At 59.3% G+C, this 23,871-nt stretch overlaps 1 protein-coding gene across 1 annotated transcript in view; it reads right to left on the bottom strand.

Moving 5' to 3' along the window:
* The window catches only part of LOC307096635 (gamma-aminobutyric acid receptor subunit gamma-3), a gene marked incomplete at both ends in the record, with an annotated part of 29,726 nt that extends 6,388 nt beyond the window's left edge, over window positions 1-23,338 (bottom strand). Inside the window, 2 exons of the mRNA XM_079800942.1 lie at window positions 18,123-18,190; window positions 23,190-23,338. Coding sequence (XP_079657068.1) covers window positions 18,123-18,190; window positions 23,190-23,338 — 217 coding nt within the window. The remainder of the gene's footprint in view (window positions 1-18,122; window positions 18,191-23,189) is intronic.
* Between the last annotated feature and the right edge of the window lie 533 nt (window positions 23,339-23,871).

Here is a 23,871-nt window from a genome sequence, read left to right as displayed (position 1 = left end):
AGGACCCGATGATGGGTTGACGGCTGCTCGGCCCACACTCACCTCCCCGAGTCTCGGCCAGGGAGGTTTGTTAGGGCGCCTCTCCCCGACACCGGGGGCGGTGTGACTGGACAGGGCAGCCCCCTGCGCTAGTGGGCGAGGGCCCCAACCTCGATCCTTGTCTTCTCAGATAAACGAACTCACTAGTATACGAGAGACCTTGACTGCGCTGCGAAAAGCTGATTTATGAACGCGATTAAAGCTCGCACCTCCGTTGAAAAAGCGAAGCAAGCACGCCTATACATCTTGCCGAGCCCGAGACGGCTGGCTTCTCTGCTTGGGGAGTAAAAGTGACTCCCTCTTCCCCCTTCTCCCTCCCCTTCTGCATTCTCTCCTTGGGAGGCCTTTACCTCTGCTCTCCGAGCCCCCTCGGCTGGGGGAACACAGTGCTTTGTTCTATGCAGGCCGGCTGCAGACCACTCACACCGTCTGGCCTTGTCCTGATTTTCCTGCCTCAGTTTCCCCCATTCCCCCCGCCCCGGAGTCCCGTCACAGGTTACTGGATGGAGTTCAATAGAAATCAGACTGACGGTGACTTGACGGCCGCTGTTTCACGTTTGAAGAAAAATCTGCCCTCCACGCGCCTTCCCGGTGGCGGGGGGGGGGGCGGGGGGACACCCCTCACCGGTTCGAGGCCAGAACGAAGGACACGACGGGGTTTGTCCGCCGGGACGCAGCACGACGGTTATCATCGAGCCGCGGGGTTCCTGCGTCCCCCGGGGGACCGAAAATCATTCTCGCTTCCTGCGGGTAATCCTCACGTTGTAAAAGCCTGCGTCGTGAGAGGCCCAACACGACGACGTCCGAGGCGCCCGGCGTCCTCCTTTGCTGGGAGGAACACTGGATTTTGCGTGAGAAACTCGTTTAAACCCCGGGTGAGCAAGCGAGCGCCGTCCTCACCCCTCACCGTGCCCCAGCTGTGACTTACCTCCGTGGAGGAAGTGGGAAGGACCTTAGCTGCAGCAGGAAAAATGTTTTTTAATCTGTTTTGCAACGTTTAGATAATGAGATCGCTCTTTCCTTGACACCACCGGGGAAGGCGTCGATGTAACGCCGACCGACTCTGTCCATCAAGCAACCCATAAAAGGGGCGCCCCGTCCCGCGAGCGAATTAATTAACGAGGAAATGACCACGCACTTCGGTCTCCGTGCGCAGCTCCCACAGCGGGCGGCCGGGGAAGCCTGCAGCGGCGCCGCCCTGACCAGCGGCTCCCGTTCTTCTCCGCGAGACCGCGTGGCGTTTCCTCAACAACTTAAACGTGGAGCTGCCATTGGACCCAGGGGCCCCACTTCCAGGAACGTATCCTAAGGAACCCCGAGACGCCAAGCGGAAAGAAGGGGTGCACTCCTGTGTTCCTAGCCCCACACGTTACAATAGCTCAGACCGGGCACCGGCCCACGCGCCCATCAGCAGACGAGTGGATAAAACAGCTGTGGGCCGTCGCCCCGGCCGGCGTGGCTCGGTGCATAGAGCGTCGGTCTGCGGACTGAGGGTCCCGGGTTCGATTCCGGTCAAGGGCATGGACCTCGGTTGTGGGCCTGATCCCCAGTGGGGGGCGTGCAGGAGGCAGCTGATCGATGTTTCTCTCTCACTGATGTTTCTGACTCTCTATCCCTCTCCCTTCCTCCCTGTAAAAATCAATGAAATACATATAGATGTTTTAAACGCTGTGCTGCGTTTACCCCCACGGAATACTATGCAGCCGTAAAAAAGAGGGCTCTCTCTCTCTCTCTCTCCAACCTCCTCTCTCGGCCTCAGAGGGGGAACAGCACCGTCAGGGTTGGGCACCCCTCTTTCTACAAGTGACATCCGTCACTGGTCACCTCTAACTCCTAGAAGGCTGCTTGCACGGGGAGACTCCAGGCCCCCAAACTGTGCCCCCACGTGGCACCCCAGTGTCTCCAAATGCCAGGGCACCTTAGAAAATTAACCATTGGCTTTGCTTTATTAAAAAATATATATATATTTTTTTATTGATTGCAGAGAGGAAGGGAGAGAGAGAGAGAGAGGAACATCCATGATGAGAGAGCATCGTGGATCGGCCGCCTCCCGCACGCCCCGCACTGGGGATCCAGCCCGCAACCCGGGCCTGTGCCCTTGACCGGGAATCGGACCGTGACCTCCTGGTTCACAGGTTGACGCTCCACCCCCGGGGCCACGCCGGCCGGCAGAATGTGCTCTGGGGTCTGTCCGCGGCCTGAAGGCCAAGCAGAGAGCTGATGGGATCCGTAGCGTGGTCGTCACGGATCACAGCTCCTCGGCCCGAGTTACTTCTCAGACGCTCTTGTAAACACTTGGCACGGGGCCTCCAACTTCCCTGCAGGCGGATGCTTCTCTGGCCCGTTTCCCACGCGGGGCCCCACAGTGCCGAATTCTAGCCTCAGCCTCGAAGGGGTTTTTATAAATGAACTAGAGGCCCGATGCACGAAATCCGTGCAAGGGGCTTGGCCCTCGCAGCCCCGGCTTCGTGGTCATCTGGATGGTCATTCTGCTGTTCGGTCTACTTAGCACAGTGGTCGGCAAACTGCGGCTCGCGAGCCACATGCGGCTCTTTGGCCCCGTGAGTGTGGCTCTTCCACAAAATACCACGGCCTGGGCGAGTCTATTTTGAAGAAGCGGCGTGAGAAGAAGTTTACGTTTGAAAAGTTTGGCTCTCCAAAGAAATTTCAATCGTTGTCCTGTTGGTATTGGCTCTGTGGACTCGTGAGTTTGCCGACCCCTGACTTAGCATCTTAGCTCCTTATTATACAGGCTAATCAAGGGCAGAAAGAGTATCTCGGAAGAGTGTCAGAACAGCGCACAGCACCTGAGAGAGTTAGGAATGTGCTTTTCTGTCTTAAACACATTTTCACTGATTTCAGAGAGGAAGGAAGCAGGGCGGGAAGGAAGCAGGGGGGAGAGCGCGGCAGAAGCATCCATGAGGACAGAGCACCATGCCACGCGCCAGCCGCCCTCGGACTGAACGGGCCGCAGCCCTGTGAGCCGAGTGGGGGCCGTCGTGCTGCGCGGAGGGCACCGCGTGACTCAGCGAGGAAGGCGGGAACCTGCCTCGTCCGCGTCTGCACCTGCCGCCCGGACAGGCGGGTCGGGGCGCGGGCCGACCCCACACTGCACGGAGCCGGGGAGCCTTTGTCCACCGCCCGGGAGGCGTGACCCCACGCAGGGCCACACAGACACCCTGCCAGACGGGACGCGGCGGCCGAGGCCCAACGTCACCCGCCGGGGCGGCTGGGAGCGAAACGTCCGTCGACGGCGGCGTAGGGGTGACCCCAACTCTGCCCCACAGCCTGTGTGCCCGCGGGTGGGACTCCCTGTGGCCCCCCCCCTCCCCGACATGGCTCCCCGAGAGGCCGCCTTGAAAATAACATCGCTTTTTTACAAAAGATTCATTTTCTGGACACGTTGAACCCAAGAAATTAGCATCCACTGAGTCACTCCGCCTTCATTTTGTTTGTTTTTTTTTAAATATGTTTTCATTGATTTTAGAGAGAAAGGAAGGAAGAGGGGGAGAGAGAGAGAAACATCCATGATGAGAGAGAATCATGGGTCGGCTGCCTCCTGCACGCCCCCCACACTGGGCATCGAGCCCACAACGGGGGCACGTGCTCTGACCGGGAATCGAACCCGTGACCTTTTAGTTCATAGGTCGACGCTCAACGACTGAGCCACGCTGGCCGGGCCTAACGTTTTGCTTTTTTTTTTTTTTTTTAATTTATCTTTATTGTTAAAAGTATTATGATGCCCTGGCTGGTGTGGCTCAGTGGATAAAGAGCGTCGGCCTGGGGACGGAAGGGTCCCGGGTTTGATTCCGGTCAAGGGCATGTACCTTGGTTGCGGGCACATCCCCAGTAGGGGGTGTGCAGGAGGCAGCTGATGGAGTTTCTCTCTCATCCGTGTTTCTGGCTCTCTGTCCCTCTCTCTTCCTCTCTGTAAAAAAATCAATAAAATATATTTTAAAAAGTATTATGATGCCCCCCATTTTTTCTCCATGGACCCCCTCCACCTCGCTCCCATCCCCCCACCCAGGCCTTCACCACACTGTCTGGGTCCCTGGCTATCCATATGTACATAGAAGTCCCCGGTTAACCTCCCCCTCCCTCTCCCCCTTCCTTCTGAGCTCCGCCCGTCTGTCCCACGCTCCCATGTCTCTGGACCTATCCTTCCCAGTCCTCCTAGCTCCTGGAAGAGGGAGATAACTTTTTTTTTTAAATATCTTATCCATCAGAAACGTGACAACATGATAGATTCTTATGAGAAGGAAACGAAGCCCGTGTGTCGTCCATTTAAAACCCCGGCCGATCGCTCCCGGCGCTTTATCGGCAGGAAAATAACGTGGGGAGGAAAACTGTCATCCAAAGAGCAATCTCTCACGAAGCAGGAATCGGGGGATGGAAGGAGGCAGAAGTCCTGTTTCCTTGCTTTTGCTCCATTTAGCTTGACGTCACCCCGCGCCCGCGCCCACGCCCGGGTGAGCGAGGGGTGACTCTGTGGGTGTCCGGGAAGCGCTGGCTGCCCATTAGCTGCCCGAACCAGCGGCGGCTCATCTGGGTCAAGCGCCCATCCCGTGCATTAGACTGCTGACCCCGAGCCCGCCCGGCCCCCGGCACAGCCACGCCGACTCCCAGCAGCGAGGCCGGGCGCGCACAGCGTGTCCCACGGGGCCGCTCGGCCTCAGCACCGACCTCTTGTCTGCGGCAGCCTCCCCCCCCCCCCCCCCCCCCCCCCCGAGAAGCGCCCTCCTCGCTCGGCTCTCGGGACCTCGCTGGGCAGCAGCTGGGTCGCCTCCCCCCCTGCAGAGGCCGGGGGTGGTACCCGGGGGCCGGCAGCCCTGCACACAGAGAGAGCCCCGTCTCTCGGACTCCCGTGTACGTGCTCGTCCACGTCACGCGTGGAAACATCACAGCCCGGCCGGCCGGCGTGGCTCCGTGGCCGAGGACGACGCGTGAACCAGGGGGTCCCTGTTGGGGTCCCAGCTGCGGGCTGGCTGCCCGGGGCGGGGCGTGCAGGAGGCAGCCGGGCCACGATCCCCTCGCATCACGGATGTTCCTCTCTCTCTCCCTCTCCCTTCCTCTCTGAAATCTAAAAAAAAAAAAAAAAAAAAAGGGAACAGGTTTGCTTTCACGGAGCCTTCAGCTCTGAGCTGCAGAACGTGTTTTTCGCTTGTTTGTTCTCTCCCCAGCGTTCCCTCTTCCCACCGCCCGGAGCAGGTGGCCCCGATGCCGCTTTGTGCTCCCCGCCTTTGTGGCTCTCGGCCTCCCTGGGGCCGATGTGCGTGCGAGGCCGGGCCCCTCTGAAGGCGGGCGCTGTGGGAGGCTGGGGGGAGGCACAATGGCCCCTTTCGCTCATTGTCCCCAGCAGCCAGGGGTGAACTAGAAATGCTGAAAGCAACCACGGAATTATTCTCAGCACAAAGGGGGGCTGCACGGTGAGGGGCGGAGAACAGTCCTGAGGGGGCCCCTGGGCAGGACGGACGAGGGGGCCCTGGGCAGGACAGACGAGGGGGCCCTGAGCAGGACAGACGAGGGGGCCCCGGGCAGGACAGACGAGGGGGCCCCGGGCAGGACAGATGAGGGGGCCCTGGGCAGGACAGACGAGGGGGCCCTGAGCAGGACGGACAAGGGGGCCCTGGGCAGGACAGACGAGGGGCCCCGGGCAGGACAGACGAGGGGGCCCTGGGCAGGACGGACGAGGGGGCCCTGGGCAGGACAGACGAGGGGGCCCTGAGCAGGACGGACAAGGGGGCCTGGAGTGGGGGTTGTGGGCGAGGGCTCGGTCCTGACCGCTTTCTCGGAACACTGCTCCCTCCTGGCGCGGAAGGCTGGAGGTTGGGGGAGCGGTGAGGGCCGCCCGGCAGTGCCCAGCCCTGGGTGTGGGGGCATGGTGTTTGCTGAGCACCATTTCCCACCCAGTGGGGCAGAGCTCTGCCACGTGAAGGACCCTGGGCTTGGGGGAGAGCTGAGCTCACAAGACCCCCGAAGCCGGCGCCAAGGGGGTCTCCTTCACAAAGACGGGAGGAGACCCCGAGAACCAGAGAGGGTGACCCCACACTCCCTCACAGGGCGGGGAGTGTGCAAGGACCGATGAGTTCAGAACGAAACGCCATAAAGTGCAGGAGAGAGAGGCTGGGAGAGAGAAGGAGAGAGGAAGGGGGAGGGGGAGAGAGAGAGGGAGAGGGAGAGAGAGGAAGGGGGAGAGAGAGACAGAAACATCGATGTGAGAGAGACACATCGACGACTTGCCTTGCCCACCCGCTACCAGGCCAGGGGTAGGTGCCCTTGTCCGGGAACCCAACCTGCACCCCTCTGGTGTGTGGGCTGACGCTCTAACCACTCAGAGTCACTGGCCAGGGCTCACCGACGTTTTCACAATGAGCTACGGATAAAAGATGAAGCCTTAGCCCTGGCCAGTGTGCTCAGTGGACAGAGTGTCGGCCTGCAGACTGAAGGGTCCTGGGTCCGATTCTGGTCCAGGCCACATATCTCGGCTGCAGGCTTGATCCGGGGTCCCTCACAGCGATGTGTGTGCCTCTCTCTGTCTCTCCCCCGCCCTTCCACTCTCTCTAAAAATCGATGGAGGAATATCCTCAGGTGAAAATCAGCAAAACAAAAAAACAAACAGATGAGATCGAGTCTCCGAGCCTGTGGAGCAAGCAATGCTGTTCAGAATCTCAGGGCTAGCTTCCCTCCCTGTCCCCCTCCCTCCCTCCCTCCCTCCCGGGCTCTCCCTCCCCCTCCCTCCCCTCCCCCTGCCTCCTGAAGCCACACCGTCCGAGTCCAGGTGGCCTGGAACTGGTACCCAGCGCCGCTGGCAGGCAGGGGATTCCCTGGGGAACAGCTACGGGGGGGCGGGGGGGGAACCCTAGCTTCGTACAGCATCCCTCCACACTGACGACGAGGGCGGAGGGTCCCCCCAGAACATTCCGCGACCGTCGGCAGTTAAAATGCCACGAGAACCAGCACGCCACGCCACGCCCCGGCACGTTGACTTGGGAGCCCGCAGATGCTGGTCGACTTCTACTTATTTATTTAAATATATTTCTATTGACTTCGGAGGGGAAGGGAGCGGGAGAGAGAGAGAGAGAGAGAGAGAGAGAGAGAGAGAGAGAGACATCCATGATGAGAGAGAACCATGGATCGGCCGCCTCCTGCACGCCCCACACTGGGGATCGAGCCAGCCACCCGGGCACCTGCCCCGACCGGGAATGGAACCGTGACCTCCTGGTTCCTAGGTCGACGACGCTCAACCACGGAGCCCACACCGGCCAAGCTGGGCTCTATTTTTAGGGAAAGCGTTGGATGATCGGCGTCCAATGCCAAGCCAATCATTGCCAAGTGGTATATCCCAGGACTGGCATTCCCAGACGCGGGTCCTTTTCTTCCCTTCCCTTCCCGCGCCCCCCCCCCAGCTCCCGGCTTCCCCCCTCCCGCCCTGAGGGACGGCCGGAGTCCGCCTGGAGCCGGAGCTACAAGCCCAATCTGGGGGAGGGAGACTTTGAAAGTGGCAATTACATCTTTTCCTTTTGAAAAACCGCCTGAGCGGAGCGATTTCGGGATCTATTTGGAGGACGCGTAAATAATGGGACGATAATCGGGACGTGTTTACATCGGCTTTCCCGTTTTACCCGCTCGTGGAGGACAGCCGGCAAGGAAGCGCTCCCCCGAGAAACACCGGGTCCGACCGACGTCCCGCCCACGGCGTGGAGGTCACAGTCTCCGCAGGACCCCAGGGCCCCGGTCTCAGGACCACCGAGAGGCAGACACGGCCACGGCTGTGTGCGCACGTGGCCCGCTCACACGGGAGGGGACGACCGGTCTCTTCCCGTCCGTCTGCCGTCTTGCCGTTCGGTCTGTTCCTTCCGTCTGCCCTCTGCGCCTTCTTTGGGATCAGCTCGGTGCTCTCCGTATTCCACCGTGTCTCTTCCGTGTGCTGCTAAGCGAGACCTCTTTTCGCTACTTTAATGGGGGCTCTACGGGTTGGGACAGGCGTCGTTCAATTCACTGGTGCCCCCTATGCACTGGCATCTCGGGCCATTCGGGGTGACAGCCACGCCCGTCCCCCCGTGAGCAGTGCCCTAGGGAGGAACCAGAAGGAGCCGGAGTTCTGTCAGCCGCGGGCACAGCTCTGGGATGTGACACTGGCTGTCCTGGGTGGGGGAGGGGGGGAGGGAGGAGGTAAATAGCAAATGATTTAATGACAGGGAGGCCCTCACGCAGCAGGAAGGATGGTGGCGCATGCTAATTTCTCGGGCTCATGAATAAGGAAATCTTGATTTCTGCCAACAAATGCTTAACATGCAAGGAGCTCCAGTCATTTACAATATCCGGCCCGGCCGGCGTGGCTCAGGGGCTGAGCATTAACCGGTGAAGCAGGAGGTCCTGGGTCCGATTCCGGTCAAGGTCACGCGCCCGGGTTGCGGGCTCGATCCCCAGGAGGGGGCGTGCAGGAGGCAACCGGTCCATGATTCTCTCTCCTCACGGATGTCTCTCTCTCTCTCTCTCCCCCTTCCTCTCTGAAATCAATAAAAAAAAAGATGTATTAAAAAAAAAACACAAGCTCTGTGTGATTTTGTGAGACCTTCTGAAACGGCGGAGGGCGTGGGTCTGGCGGGAAGGTAGAGTCGGGTCGCCGTGTGCAGTCAGATGAACCCAGGTACCCACGTGCCCTGACGCCCACATGCACGCTCACGGGAGCAGGCAGCCCGCCGCAGGCAGCTGGAGCTGTTGCAGGTCAGAGATTCAGAGAACTCACCGCGAACCTGCCTCAGGAAGCAAAGCGCCCTCGCCCCCGCGTTCATCAGAAGCCCTGGCGGGCGGGAGGGGGGGGGGCACAGCGGACGGCAGAAAGCAAATGAAGAGTCAGAAGAAGAGCCGCACGCCTCCTGTCCACATGACGCCGTTTCCCTTCGGAGCCGGTTCCGAGGTGGGAGGTGTGGGGAGGGGGCCCGTCGCGGCCTGGGGCCGAGAGACAAGCCCTCCCCGCTGCCGGCTGCCCAGCCCGCGGGCCCGGCCCCGGGACGTCACCCCGGGACTCCGGAATGAGGGCACGGCGCCCCACGGCCGCGGTGGGCATGAATAATGAACGGTCGGCGGCGGAGGGCCTGGGCATCCATTCAGGACGCACACGCAGAAGTAACACATCCATTATTCACACCAAAAAAAACCCAAAAACCTCCATTTCTCCACAGGCACGTCAGAGAAAAGGAAGCATTTTCCACCAGAAAGCCGGACTTCATGTGAAGGCGACAGCATGGCCGTGTTCACTTTTTTGTTCTTGAGATACGTTAGGGGGAAGAAATCTCGACAAGTGGAATGAAACTAGAAATAAAAAAAAATAGAAGGAAAAACTGCCCGGCCTGCGTGGCTCCGTGATCATGAGCTCGACCTAGGAACCAGGAGGTCTCGGTTCGATTCCCCGGTCAAGGGCACACGCCCGGGTTGTGGGCTCGATCCCCAGTGGGGGGCGGGCAGGAGGCCGCCGATCCATGGTTCTCTCTCACCACGGATGTTTCTCTCTCTCTCTCCCTTCCTCTCTGATATATAAAAACAGATGTATTTCTTAAAAAGGAGAAGGAAAACTGAAAATGTCTCAGCACACTCTTAGACAGCCCGTAGGTCACAGCAGAAACGGCAAGGGGAATGTGGAAGTATCTTGAGGCCCAGGAGAAGTAAAATGTCACCCACGAAGCCTCACACCACACAGGAAAGGCAGGGCCGGAACACGACTTCTCATCAGCAACCTCACTTTACACTCGAAGGAACCGGGAAAACAAAAGCAAACTAATTCCAGCGTTAGCAGGAGGGAGCAGAAAAGACTGGGGCAGAGATAAATGGAACTGAGAAGAGAAAAACAGCAGAGAAGATCAACAAAACCAGGAGCTGATTGCTGGAAACGCGTGCCTGCAACGCCTAAGGAGGTCTCCCCGTGAGAGGCACAGGGGGCCTTAGAGAAGCGGTCCTACTAGGTGAGGGGCAGGACCTGCGTAAGACAAGCCCAGAATAACTTGCTTAACAGAATGCTAGTCACCTAGTCACGTCTTTTTCTTTTTTAAATATAGATATATATTGTTGATTTTTTTACAGAGAGGAAAGGAGAGGGATAGAGAGCTAGAAACATCGATGAGAGAGAAACATCCATCAGATGCCTCCTGCACACCCCTCACTGGGGATCGAGCCTGCAACCCGGGCACATGCCCTTGACCGGAATCGAACCTGGGACCCTTCAGTCCACAGGCCGACGCTCTATCCACTGAGCCACACCGGTTAGGGCTAGTCATGACTTTTTTTTAGAGAGAGAGAGGGGGGGGGGAGAGAGGGAGAGAGGAGGGGGGGAGAGAGAGAGAGAGAGAGGGAGAGAAAGAGGGAGAGAGGGAGGAGGGAGGAGGAAGGAGGAAGAAGGGAGAGAGAAAGAGGGAGAGAGAGAGAGAGAGAGAGAGAGAGAGAGAAAGGGAGATGGAAAGAGCGAAAAACATCAGTGAGAGAGAACCATCCCTCGACTGCCTCCTGCACGCCCCACACTGGGGATCGAGCCTGCAACCCGGGCACATGCCCTTGACCGGGAATCAAACTGTGGCCTCTCAGTTCATGGGTCGACGCTCAGCCACGGAGCCACCCTGGCCGGGGGAAGACTATTTTATTTATTTCTCTTTATTGTTGATCACAGATACCCCCCCCCCCGTGTCCCCCCTCCACCCAGTTCCCACCCCACCCACCTCCGGCCTTCACCACACGAGTGTCCGTGTCCATGGGCCATGCGTATGTGCACCTACGTTCTCTACCCACGGGAGTCAGGAGAGGATTTCACCAGCTTCGCTCTGGCGGAGCGTGAGACAATCCGTTTCCGTAACAATAGGTGCCATGAATTAAAATATTTCAGCCGTGCTTACCCCGTGCCTTGAGAGAGAGATTTCCAGAATTTATTAGCCATCTTTGCAAAATAATGAGCTGGTTCCCCAGCATCCTTCACGGGGATAAATAAAAGGGGGAGGAAAATCAGGCATTTAATCTCCGCGGTTCGGTACAAAGCGCCCCTCGGGGTCCCCGGGCAATCAAACCGTTGATAAGAAGTTTATCTTTATAGAGAATCGTATTCCCTGCTGCCGCCGCACATATTTCATTCACGGCGAGGGTGACAGGCTGAGCCATGTTTTTAATTTTGATAGAACGGGTCTCCATCGGAAGGGAATGCTAAAGAGACGCCTGTCTGCAGGGAGAAAACAAGAATCCCTGGATGGAAGGCTCAAATAATGGAGCAATTAAAAAGTGGGGAGGGGGGAGTGCGGGGGAGGGGGGGAGGCCTCTAGCTGGCGTGGCTCTGTGGTTGCCCACCAACCTCTGAACCAGGCGGTCACAGCTCGATGCCGGGTCCGGGTCCGGGAATCAAACCGTGACCTCCCAGTTCCTAGGTCCGTGCTCAGCCACGCCGGCCACGGAGCCACGCCGGCCACGGAGCCACGCCGGCCGGGCCGGGAGGCTGACGTTTACTTGATTCGCCCCCTGCCCGTCCTTCGCCGTCAAAGGTCTGGTGGACGCTGCGTCCGAGGCTGGCACGAACCAGTCCTCGGAGCGGTTGGGGGGGCCAGGCTGGCGGGCCCAGCGAGGTGATGGCGGTGTTATTTCCTCACGACGCTCATTAACAGCCGGCCTGGGCCCGTCCCGCTGGCTCGGAACGCCGCGCTGGCTGCCAGACTCCCGCAGGCCGCTTTGGGAAAGCTCCACGCCACGCCGCGTCTGTCCCCACTACCTCAGCCCTTGCCAAGATTTAATCCGTCTTCCAGGGAGCCGCCCCCCTCACAGCGCACCGCCCCCCCCACGCGGCCCCGTTCGTCCTTACATCATAAGGCCTGTTGGAGCCAACACCTGGGCTTCCCAGCTCCCATTTTATCTTAAGTTGCACTTAAACTTTTTAAGTAATTCTTTTTTAAAAATATATATATATTTTATTGCTTTTTTACAGAGAGGAAGGGAGAGGGATAGAGAGTTAGAAACATCGATGAGAGAGAAACATCGATCAGCCGCCTCCTGCACACCCCCCACTGGGGATGTGCCCGCAACCAAGGTACATGCCCTTGACCGGAATCGAACCCGGGACCCTTCAGTCCGCAGGCTGACACTCTATCCACTGAGCCACACCGGTCAGGGCTTAAGTAATTCTTTATAAAAAAAGAATAATTCTTTATTGTTGAAAGTATCACAGTTCTTCTCTTTTTCCCCCCGTGGACCCCTCCAGCCCCCCCCGCCCCCACCCCAGGCCCTCACCCTCCATTGCTGTGTCCGTGGGTCGTGCATAGCAGCACACAAGGTCTTTGGCTGATCACCTCCCACCCACCCTCCCCGCCTTCCCTCCGAAATCCCACCCTCTGCCCCATGCTTCCGTGTCTCCGTTCGTCGGTCTATTTTGTTACGTAGACTCCACGTGGGAGTGTGGTCATGGGATGCTTGTCTTTCTCTGACCGGCTTATGTCACTTAGCATGGTGCCCTCCAGGTCCCTCTGTGCTGTCTCGAAGGGCACGAGATCCTCCCTTTTCACGGCTGCGTAGTACTCCCTGGTGCCACCGTACCACAGCTCTTTTACCCACTCGTCTACGGATGGGCACGGGGGCTCTTTCCAGACCTTAGCTGCTGTACATTGAGTTGCACTTAATTTTTAAACGTATCATCCTAGTCCGGCCGAGAGAACCATCCATCGGCTGCCTCCTGCCCACCCCCTGCCGGGGACGAGCCTGAAACCCAGGTATGTGCCCTGGCCGGGAGTGGAACCGGCGACCTCTTGGAGCATGGGACGATACGCAGCCAACCGCGCCACACCAGCTGGGCAGGGAGAATCCTCCTATTTGGGGAAGGGCCGGCCCTGGGTTCCCATCAGGCCTTCGACTGCCTGGGTGAGGCCCACCCGCTCTACTCTGTCCACGAATTCAAACGTTAACCTCAACCAGCAACACCCCTCACAGACACCCCCGGAATCACGGTGGACCAACAACGTGGGCACCCTGCGACCCGGTCCAGTGGGCGGGCTCGTCCCATCAGCCGTCGTGCGCGAGGAAAACCCACGTCCCGCGTGCTCAGGATCCCTCGGCGCCCGGGGGGATCCTGAGCACGCGAACGCGACCCGTACGTGTGCGTCGGAGGCGGCCTGACCTGGGGACCGAGCGGAGGAGGAGGCCGGGGCCAGCCCCTGGGGCCGAGGGTCAGCCAGGGCTGGGCCCCCCTCAAGCACGAGCGTGCGGGGGCTGCGGCCACATGCGGGAGCCCCCGGAGCGCAGCCGTAAACAACGCTTTGGATCCGGAGAGAAAAAGCCCTCTTCCTCTGATCTCCACGGAGACCCGCGGCGGGATGGGAGGAGAGACGGGCTCATCGCGACGGAGCCGGCCGCATCACTGACCATCAAAGGCAGCGCTTTCTTTCATCTTCAGTCCATTTCCTCCACGTGCTCCGCCCGCCCGCCTAGCCCGAGGGGGTGGCGGTGCTGGGCGGGGCGGGGGGAGGGGGGAGGCTGGAGGCCGTCACGCGAGGCCGCCGCTTTCCCGGGAAGGCCGGCGCGGGAAACTGTCCGTTAAGCCACGAGGGCCGTTTGCAAATGAGCCCCCCCGTTTGTCCTGGCATTCCTCAAGTGAGTGGGCCCAGAATAGAACCGAGAGGAAATAACAACAACAACAACAACAGCAGCAATAATAATAGAGCGAGAGGCCGGCAGCTCTGGAAAACGGGTCGCACCCACCACCCGGCTCGTGCCCTGACCGGGAGTCGAACCGGCGACCTCCTGGTTCATAGGTCGACACTTCTGAGCCGCGCCCGGCGGGGTCCTACCCACGTGACCTGTCAAAAGGACCCTCGATGCCGCGGCTCTGACGTCCCTCCCCGCCCGCCGTCCGCGTGCGGAATGGTTTGATTCCGTCTCAATGAATTACTCAGGAGGAAGAACGCATCTCGGGTACCAACACCGTGGGACGAGTCCCCTGTGGCTGCCCAACACCGGCACCTCCCGGGAGGCTGAGGCTGAATCACAGAACCCGCTGTTTTTGGGGGGAGGGGGAATAGTGTGTCTGTGTGCGTGTGTGTGTGTGTGTGTGTGTGTGTGTGTGTGTTTCTCTACAAGCCCACAGCAAGCTCCTGCCAGGTGGTGGGCGCTGTCCGAGGTGCTGGGTTGCCAAACGAACCGAGAATCCACGGCGGGCCCCAGCTGGGTGGACAGAGCGTCGGCCTGCGGACGGCAGGGTCCCGGCTTTAGGTCCAGTCAGGGGCACACGCCCGGTTGGCGGGCTCCGTCCCCAGTAGGGGGCGTACAGGAGGCAGCCGATCCATGATTCTCTCTCATCATGGAGGTCTCTCTCTCTCTCTCTCTCTCTCTCTCCCTCTTCCTGCCTCTCTGAAATCAATAAAAATATATAAAAAAACGAAAATCCACATCCCAGGCCGAGCCCGACACCTAACCATCTGCCAGGAAAATGCGTTTGTTTTCGGATTTCTCGCGCCTCCACAGGAATACAACCTGTTGCACTAAACGAGCGGAGGTGTGTTTTTCCCCGGAAAAGAGGGAAGTCTTTCTGTGAAATAATTTCCGCGTCACCTCGGTGACACCGCTCCAAACAAAGGAACCAACGTTGTTAAAAGCTGTGTCGGCCCGGCGGGCGTGGCCCAGTGGTTGCGCGGCAACCTAGGAACCAGGAGGTCACGGTCCGATTCCCGGTCAGGCCCCTGCCTGGGCTGCGGGCTCAATCCCCCGAGTGGGGCGTGCAGGAGGCAGCCGGTCCATGCCTCTCCCTCGTCGTGGAGGCTTCTGTTCCTGACTCCCTTCCCCTTCCTCTCCCAAGTCAATAAAAATGTAATTAAAAGCAGCAGCAGCAGCAGCCGTGCTGCGGAGGAGAGGGTGGAGCTGAGCATGGAGCTGCCCCCTCTGTGGCTTCCCAGCCCAGAGCAGGGCCACCAAAGGCCACGGACGACGGGCAGCGCGGATCCCCCACGGGCAAAGCGACCCACCAAGTCAGCGCCGGCGAGCGGGGACGCGGGGTTTCTGACGGCGGAAACTCACAGGATGCCGCCCACCTGGGACCCCTCTGCTTCCGAGGGTGGCCTGGGATACGAGGAAGCCCGGGTTTTTAAAAACAACAACGACGACAACACACAGACACCTGGATGCACCATCAGACATCTTCCAAGTTAGGGGGGTGGAGGCGGCCTCAGAACGCGCGGCCTCGCCCGTCCCCTGGAGCCCCAGGAGGCGGCCGGTGGGGGGAGGGCCCCGCAATCCCGGGTGCATCTGCAAAGCACAGGGGGGTCCCCCCGAGCCCGCCAGCCAGCCCGCCAGCCAGCCCGGGCCGCCCTGCTGGAGCGCAGAGACCCTTAGCTGGGAAGGTCTCTCTCCAGCCTCGAAAAACAATGTGTCAGTGGTCGTGGTTATCATCACACGGACACCAGGGCCTGCTCCCTAAAGACACCCCCTCCCCGCCCTGGCCTGTGTGGGCCAGTGGTTAGAGCACCGGCCCTCGGACGACCGAAGGGTCTGAGGTTCGTTCGATTCCCGGTTGCAGGTTCGATCCCCGGCCCTGACCTGGGTGCGTGCAGGAGACGCAACCCGTCCATGTCTCTCTCTCTCTCTCTCTCTCTCCCCCCCCCCCCCTTCACTCCCTTCCACTCTCTCTCTCAAAAAAAAAAAAAAATCAAGCCCTAACTGGTTTGGCTCAATGGATAGAGCGTCAGCCTGCAGACTGAAGGGTCCCAGGTTCGATTCCGGGTCAGGGCACATGCCCGGGTTTCAGGCTTGATCCCCAATGTGGGGGGAGGGGGGTGCAGGAGGCAGCCGATCCACGATTCTCTCTCATCATTGATGTCTCTGCCTTCCTCTCTGAAATCAATAATTAAAAAAAAACACAAAACAGCCTTGGGTGAGAATAACAACAACAAAGAAACGGGAACCTCTCCGAGGAAACATCGAGGCAGAGGGGGGGGGTGCCCCTCGGGGGTTCCTGCGCAGAGGGCGCCGCTGTGTCTGTCGCCGTGGCTTCCGCCGCCAGGGCCCGGTTACCGTTTAAAAACGGGCTCCCTGCTGGCATGCAATTTACGGGAGGTTATCGATGAAGCTGGGGGTCAGGCTGGAGTCTTAGTCCTGCCAGGAATCGCTTTATCCTCCTCCTTTTTTATTTTTTATTTTTATTTTTTGGTTGGGACGGGGAGGCAGGAAGAGGAAAGACAGGATGACGGTTCCATAAATCAGCCGGCGCGTTTTCTCGGAGGCCGGCGCTCACCGATCCTACATCTTCAGCAGCCCCCTGACCGGCGTGTGGGAACACGCCTCATCAGGACGCCGATGCAACGCGGGAGAGCTGTGACCGCCCTCGGAAAATCAACGCAACGCAGAGGTTTTTGTGCGTCTTTATTTATTTTTTTAAAAAAATATATGTTTTCATTGATTTCAGAGAGGAAGGGTTTAGAGAAACATCAATGATGAGAGCGAGAAGCATCGACCGGCTGCCTCCTGCACACCCCCTCCTGAGGCTCCAGCCCGCATCCCGTGACCTGGGAACCGAACCAGGGACCTCCTGGTTCGCCGGCGGACGCTCCAACACGGAGCCACGCCGGCAGGGCTGCGGCTGAGCGTTTTTATGGGCCACACAGCGGGGCTGCCCGCGAGCTGGTAAAGGCTGATGCCCGATTCTCACAACGGCGACATAAGAACTGTGACCCGGAAGGAACATCAGGTCACCACCGACGTATGAACAACGCGAACGCGGCAGAGGGCCCGAGGCCTGCCCAGGCTGGGACGCGGGGTGAGGCGAGAAAGCGTGGCCTTTCGCCCGGCCGGCGTGGGACCTAGGAACCAGGAGGTCACCCACAGTCCGATCCCGTGTCAAGGGCACACGCCCCGGTTTCGGGCTCCATCCCCAGTGGAGGGGCCGGTGGGGTGTGCAGGAGGCAGCCGATGGATGATTCTCTCTTATCATCGATGCTTTTCTCTCTCTCTCTCTCTCTCTCTCTCTCCCTCTCCCTTCCTCTCTGAAGTTGTTTTTAAAAAAATGTTTTTAAATAAATAAATTCACTCCCCAAATTCAGAGATGCTGTGATTTCGGGGTGAGCAAGACACGGCTCACGTCCGGTCGGTTCCACAGGTTTCTCGGAGCTTCGTCCCATGGAGAGAGTCGATGACTCACACATCCAAGGAGCATTTCCCCCATGGGGTGCGTCTCCGCTGAGAGGGAGAGGCATGCAGGAGTCTTTCCTGTCTCCCCCGTGACTCAATCAGACCCTCCCAACTGGAGCTCCAGCGAGCAGCGCTGGTCAGGGACGGCTTCCATAGCTCATCCGAGATGCTTCTGTTTCTTTTCTGTTGTTAATCCTCACCCAGGGCTATTTTTTCCATTGATTTTTTTTTTTTTTTTTTTTAGAGAGAGAATGGAAGGGAAGGGAAGGGGAGAGAGAGAGAGAGAAACATAGATGGGAGAGAGACACATCAATGGGTTGCCTCCCACATGCACCCTGACCAGGGCTGAGGATTGAACCTGCAACCCAGGTAGGTGCCCTTGACCAGGAGGTCACGGCTCGATTCCCGCTCAGGGCACAGGCCCAGGCTGCAGGGCCCGATCCCCAGCAGGGGGCGTGCAGGAGGCAGCCGATCCAAGATTTTTCTCTCCTCACTGAGGTGTCTGTCTCTCTCTCCCTCTCCTCCCCTCCGCCTGACCGACGCCTGGGCCCACACCCTGACCCTATAGTGCGTGAGGTTCTCTACCCAACGTGAGGGAACCTCACCACCCCTCGGGCAGACACCCACGCTCTGGTCTCGGCCTGCGGCGAGGACGCGGTAAAACCTCTTAAACTCTCACAGCGTCTCTGTGCCTGGGGCTCCTTTCGGCGCGGACCTAACCCTCGGAGGGGGGGTCTCCCTGCCCCCGTCACAGCCCCAGCCCCGACGTTCACCATCGTCCGCATTCAAACTACCGGCACGCGCCACCGACACACACCACCGCGTTCGGGAGTCCGCCGTGAGCTGGGAGCCGGCCGGAGGAATCACGCACGGAACACCCACCGTGGGAATGTCAGTGAGAAGTGAGCCCGTCTGTCAGATCCGAAAAGTAACCGGTGATCACCTCTTACCATGTTTATGGAGGACACGGGCCCGATGCTGTTCACGTAGATGTCGACGTCGATGACGGTGGGTCTCCCTGTGGGGAGAGACATGCGTGGGTTAGCGCTCTGTGTCCGAAACCCAGGGGAACACTCACCCCCTTGGATTCGAGCACCAGCACCCCCAGGGTCCGCTAAAAAGGGGGGACCAGCCCGGCCGACGTGGCTCCGTGGCTGAGCGTCGACCTAGGAACCAAAGAGGTCGCAGTTCGATTCCCAGTCGGGGCACACGCCCGGGTTGCAGGCTCGATCCCCAGTGTGGGGCGTGCAGGAGGCAGCCGATCGCTGATTCTCTCTCATCATGGATGCTTCTCTCTCTCTCTCTCTTTCCCTTCCTCTCTGAAATCAATAAGATATATTTTTTAAAAGGGGGGGGGACTTTTTGTGGGGGACTTGCACAGCAGCTACGGTTCCAACCCTCCCTGTCTTTGTCTTCCTAAAGTTCCCCGAAGAGGAGGGAGTCTTCCTTGTATAGAGGACGTTCTGGGAAAACAGGAGCTGATAAATGGCCATAGAGATATTCTGGGATGTGGGGTCGACTGATGAACCAGCAAAGAAAAACATAAAACCACAAAAATAGCCCTGACCTGTTTTCCTCAGGGGTTAGAGCTTTGACCCTTGGACTGGAAGGGACCGGGTTCGAGTCCCGTCGAGGGCAGGTACCTCGGTTGCAGGCTCTATCCCTGTGCCCCCGTCAGGGCCTGAGCGGGAGGCAACCCATCAAGGTGTGTCTCTCACATCCATGTTTCTCTCTCTCTCTCTCTCTCTCTCTCTCTCTCTCTCTCCCCCCCCCCCCCCCCCCCCCCCCGGCTCCCTTCCACTCTCTCCAGAAATCGATGGAAAATATGTCCTCGGGTGAGGATTAACCAAAAACAGAAGAAGCTAAAAATAGAGCAAATCAAAGCCCAAGGAAGCGGAAGGACAGTAATAACACGCGGCTCTAAGTGGAAATCAGTGAACTAGAAAACAGAGAAATAATTAATATTCCGAGTTGGTCGTCGGTCCTGGGGGTGGGGCTGGGATCTCGGCCTTCCGGAGAGTTTTCCGGGTAATTCTGAGGCAGAGCCAGGCCCGTGCGCTGCCTCTGGCCTCTCCCCCAGCGACAGCGTTCTACGAAGCGGCCGTTTTTACATCTGCGTGTTCCCCGCCCCTCGGATGTAAATTAGCGGGATGACGGCCTCATCAGCACGGGCGCAGTCCGACTTGATGAAAACGAAGGTATTTTGGAGCAGGATGTTAATGAGGCTGACGTAGCGCCTACAGCTGAACAGAGCTCGCAACGTGAGACGCAGCAGCCTGGGGCCTTGGCGACGTCTGGGGCCGCGTTTCCCGGGCTCGGACCCCAAACGGGAAACCGCGTGGGTCGGGGAGGCGGCGGCGGGCGGAGGCGGCCGAAACTTCCTGTCCACTGTCCTTGCGCCAGGCGTTGACAGAGGCTGCCATTTTTATTTATTTTTTTTATGTTTTTATCGATTGCAGAGAGAGGAAGGGAAAGGAAGAGAGAGGGACAGAGACATCCGTGATGAGAGAGAATCGTGGATCGGCCGCCTCCTGCACGCCCCCCCACTGGGGATCGAGCTCGCAACCCGGGCCTGTGCCCTTGACCGGGAATCGAACCAGTGACCCTCCTGGTTCATAGGTCCATGCTCAACCCCTGAGCCACGCCAGCCGGGCTGGTTTGTAATTCTTACAACAAGACTTGGGTTTAAAATTTGTTTTCTACTTATGGATATTTAGAGAGAGAGAGGAAGTGAGAGAGAGAGAGAGAGAGAGAGAGAGAGAGAGAGAAACATCAATTTGTTGTTCCACTTATTTATGCCTTCATTCATTGATTCTTCTATGTGCTCAGCCCTAAGGCGTGTGTGTGAGAGGGGTCACCACCCAGCATGGGGGAGCGGGGTGGGGGGGAGAGAGGGTATGTGAGGATGGGTCCCCTTCCCACCTACACTGAGCCGAGGAACTGGGTTCCCGCCAGCGTCCTGTGGCTGCCTAAGGCGTCTCCCAGGGCGGTGACAGGTATAAGTTCCGTGCAGACCCTGCGCCCCACCGCCCGTAGGCACGCGCATGAACTCGGAGGGAGGACGGGCGAAGTCTCAGTCATCGCTTTTGCCGCAAGCGCAGCAATCAAGAATGTCTGCTTCCTCTCCTCCTCCACCTGCTCCGAGCGCCGGGGGACGCATCCGAATTATTCTTGCTGGCTGTGCCGTCGCTGCCGGGAGAGGACTGCTGAGCCGCCGGCAGGGGACGGCTGCGGTTTCTGAGGGGAGGACGGCCCGGCCACCCTACGCGCACCCGGGAGGCAGACGTCTCCGGTGCATTCGGAAATGAAGAGATCGTCGGGCTCAAAGGGGTCGTCTCCAAGTCAGTGCCCGGCTGGGCCGGTCAGACCAGGCCCATGGCGGGCGGCACGCTGGAGGGGTCCTGCACCCCGCCTCCACTCCTCTTCCTCTGACATAAAGCGCCTACGTCTCTTTTTATTTTATTTTTATTTTTTTAATATATTTTATTGATTTTTTTACAGAGAGGAAGGGAGAGGGATAGAGAGCATTAGAAACATCGATGAGAGAGAAACCTCGATCAGCTGCCTCCTGCACACCTCCCACTGGGGATGTGCCCACAACCCAGGCACGTGCCCTTGACCGGAATCGAACCTGGGACCCTTCAGTCCGCAGGCCGACGCTCTATCCACTGAGCCAAACCGGTTAGGGCTTTATTTTATTTTTTAATATATTTGTATTGATTTCAGAGAGGAAGGGAGAGGGAGAGAGAGAGAGAGAGAGAGAGAGAGAGAGAGAGACAGCAATGATGAGAGGGAATCACGGATCGGCTGCCCCCTATTAGGGATGGAGCCCGAAACCCGGGCCCGCGCCCCGACCAGGAATCAAAGAACCGTGACCTCCTGGTTCCTAGGCCGATGCTCAACCACGGAGCCACGCCGGCCGGGCTAGAGGACGTTTTAACCAAACTCGGGAAATAAGCTTTGGAACAGCCTGGCCAAGGAGTCCAGGTAGGCATCCACCGAACAAGAGCACAGAAAGGCACCTACGATTAACCAGCACCGAGAGCCGAGGCTGGGCCTGGGTTACACGGACCCCGGGGCTGTGCCCGCACACGGACACGCTCCCCGCGTGCGTTCCCCGGGGCCGGCCGGCCAGCCGGCAGGCGACCCCGATCTCCCCCAGCACCGATCGCTCGCTCGCGTTTGGCCCTGACTGCCCCCAGCACGGAGAGGGACTCTGTGTTCCCCAACCACCTATTTCCGAGAGAGCGGCCCGCACTTATGGAGGCCCCGGAGCGAGAGACAGCACTTGGGTCACGACCCTTCCTTCGCACAGTTCTCTCACGGAAAGGCTCATCCTGCAGCCATCGGGGGCTCCCACGACACGAGGGGGTCCCCGAGACAAAGGACACCCCGCAGGACCCCGCACCCGTGAAGGACGCGGCTGACGCGCGGCTCGGAGTGACGAATCGGGAAAGGCGGAGGACGCCTACGGGTCCCTCCATCATGGAGGCGTCCGTGGGGGAGAGACCACAGCGGGGGACGCAGGGCGCCTTTTAAACGCATCACGGTCGCGCGGTGCGGATTACGGAAATGAATCAGAGGATCCCGCGTGGATGGGTGACTGCCGGAGGCTGCTCGACTGGAGCTAGTCACCGCCGACGGGGACACGGGCGGGCCATCGCGGCCATGTCCTGGTGTGGGTCTCCGTGGACACAGCCGGACGGAGACGGGTGGGAGGTGCCCGTGGGTCAGGCACTGGGAATCGAGTCTCCAGGGGGGGAGTCGGTTCCCGGCTGCAGGGCTGTGGCAAGGACACGGAAGTGGTTCCCCCATCACGTCAGCAAGACAGCCAGCCGGTCCTCCGAGCTGCAGGCCCCCTTCCTGAGCGTGTGTGAATTCTCACCCGCGCGCATTTCCCCATCGATTTTTTTTAAAAAAAATGTCTTTGTTGATCTCAGTGAGGAAGGGAGAGGGAGAGAAACATCTATGACGAGAGGGTCATGGATCGGCCGCCTCCTGCACGCCCCACACTGGGGATCGAACCCTGGCCTCCTGGCTCCTAGGTCGGCCTCAGCCCCCGAGCCACGCCGGCCGGCCGGGCTGCGGCACCGACTTCTACCGAGGATGGAAGGTGCTTGGCTGCATTGCAACCCAGGAGATACAACGGCGCAAGTGCACGAAACGTGCCCAGAAGAACCAGCAGTGAGTCTTGGGGGGCGGGGCGGGGCGGGGGTGGGGGGGGACCGGGAGGCAGGGGATCAAGAGCAAGAGGCAATCAGAGCCGCTGGGAACTCAGGGCCCTTCCCCCACTCTTTCCCCTCCCGGAGGCGGCAGGGGCTTGGCCCACCTGCAAGGTCACCGCGGAGGGTCCCAAGGTCACCGCCTGGCGCTCTGGGCTCTGGGCCTCGGAGCAGCCACCAGCTTCCCGCCCAGCGCGGCTCCTCCCCGCAGGCTGTGCGCGGGGCGCGCTGAGCGCATGCGCAGTCTCGCTCCGGGGGTTCCCACAACGTGGCTCCCTCAGGCGTGGCTCCGTGGCTGAGCGTCCACCTGGGAACCAGGAGGTCCCGGGTTCGATTCCCGGTCCGGGCACGGGCCCCGGTTGCAGGCACGCTCCCCGGTGTGGGGCGCGCAGGAGGCGGCCGATCCATGATTCCCTCTCATCACGGATGATGTTTCTCTCCCTCTCCCTCTCCCTTCCTCTCTGAAATCAATAAAAAAAACCTATCTTAAAAGTAAAATACGTGACGGGCCCTGGCCGGCTTGGCTCAGTGGATAGAGCGTCAGCCTGCGGACTGAAGGGTCCCAGGTTCGATTCCGGCCAAGGGCACATGCCTGGGTTGCGGGCTCGGTCCCCAGTGGGGGGCATGCAGGAGGCAGCTGATCAATGATTCTCATCATTGATGTTTCTATCTCTCTCTGTCCTTCTCCCTTCCTCTCTGAAATCAATAAAGAAATATATTTAAAAAAAAAATACGTGACGGACACACCATCGGCGTCTGTTCCTACGGAAATCGCACACAGGGAGGGATACTCACTCCCAATGTCCGGCCTCAGCTTTTTGTCGTATTCTCTCAGCAGCTTGTTGAGGATGAGCGTCACGTCAGCGTCTTGGGATTTGGGAGCCAAGACCCACTTCTGGTTCGAGGAGGCGTCTTCGTACTCTTCCTCCTCGGCCTTCCGGGACCTGCAGTTACGGCACAAAGCGTGAGTGTCCGCGGAAACGAACAGCTCCATTCAACGGGGGCTGCCCAGGAAACAGGCAAAAACGTCCCCTCATACTGGGGACCCTCCTCCCAGGCTCTGGACCCTCCCTCACGTTAAACAGGAAAAGGAGACACACGTCAGAACGATTCGCGAGGAAGACGGGCTCGTGGCCGAACGCCTGGGAGATGCTGACCACCCCGGCGTGGATGGCACACGGCTCCTAAGACGGAGCTCACGCTTCTCCTGGCCCGATCGTAAACTGCAATTTCATTTCTTGAAGACATAGTGCCCAGAACCGTGGTCGGCAAACCGCGGCTCGCGAGCCACCTGCGGCTCTTTGGCCCCGGGAGTGTGGCTCCTCCACAAAACACCACGGCCTGGGCGAGTCTACGTTGAAGAGGTGGCATTAGAAGAAGTTTAAGTTTAAAAAATGTGGCTCTCCAAAGACATTTCAATCGTGGTGCTGTCGGTATTTGGCTCTGTGGACTCATGAGTTTGCCGACCACGGGTCTA

This window comes from Cnephaeus nilssonii (genome assembly GCF_951640355.1).
Source record: "Cnephaeus nilssonii genome assembly, contig: SCAFFOLD_177, whole genome shotgun sequence".
Lineage (NCBI taxonomy): Eukaryota > Metazoa > Chordata > Mammalia > Chiroptera > Vespertilionidae > Cnephaeus > Cnephaeus nilssonii.
This window is presented reverse-complemented; position numbering and strand designations above follow the sequence as displayed.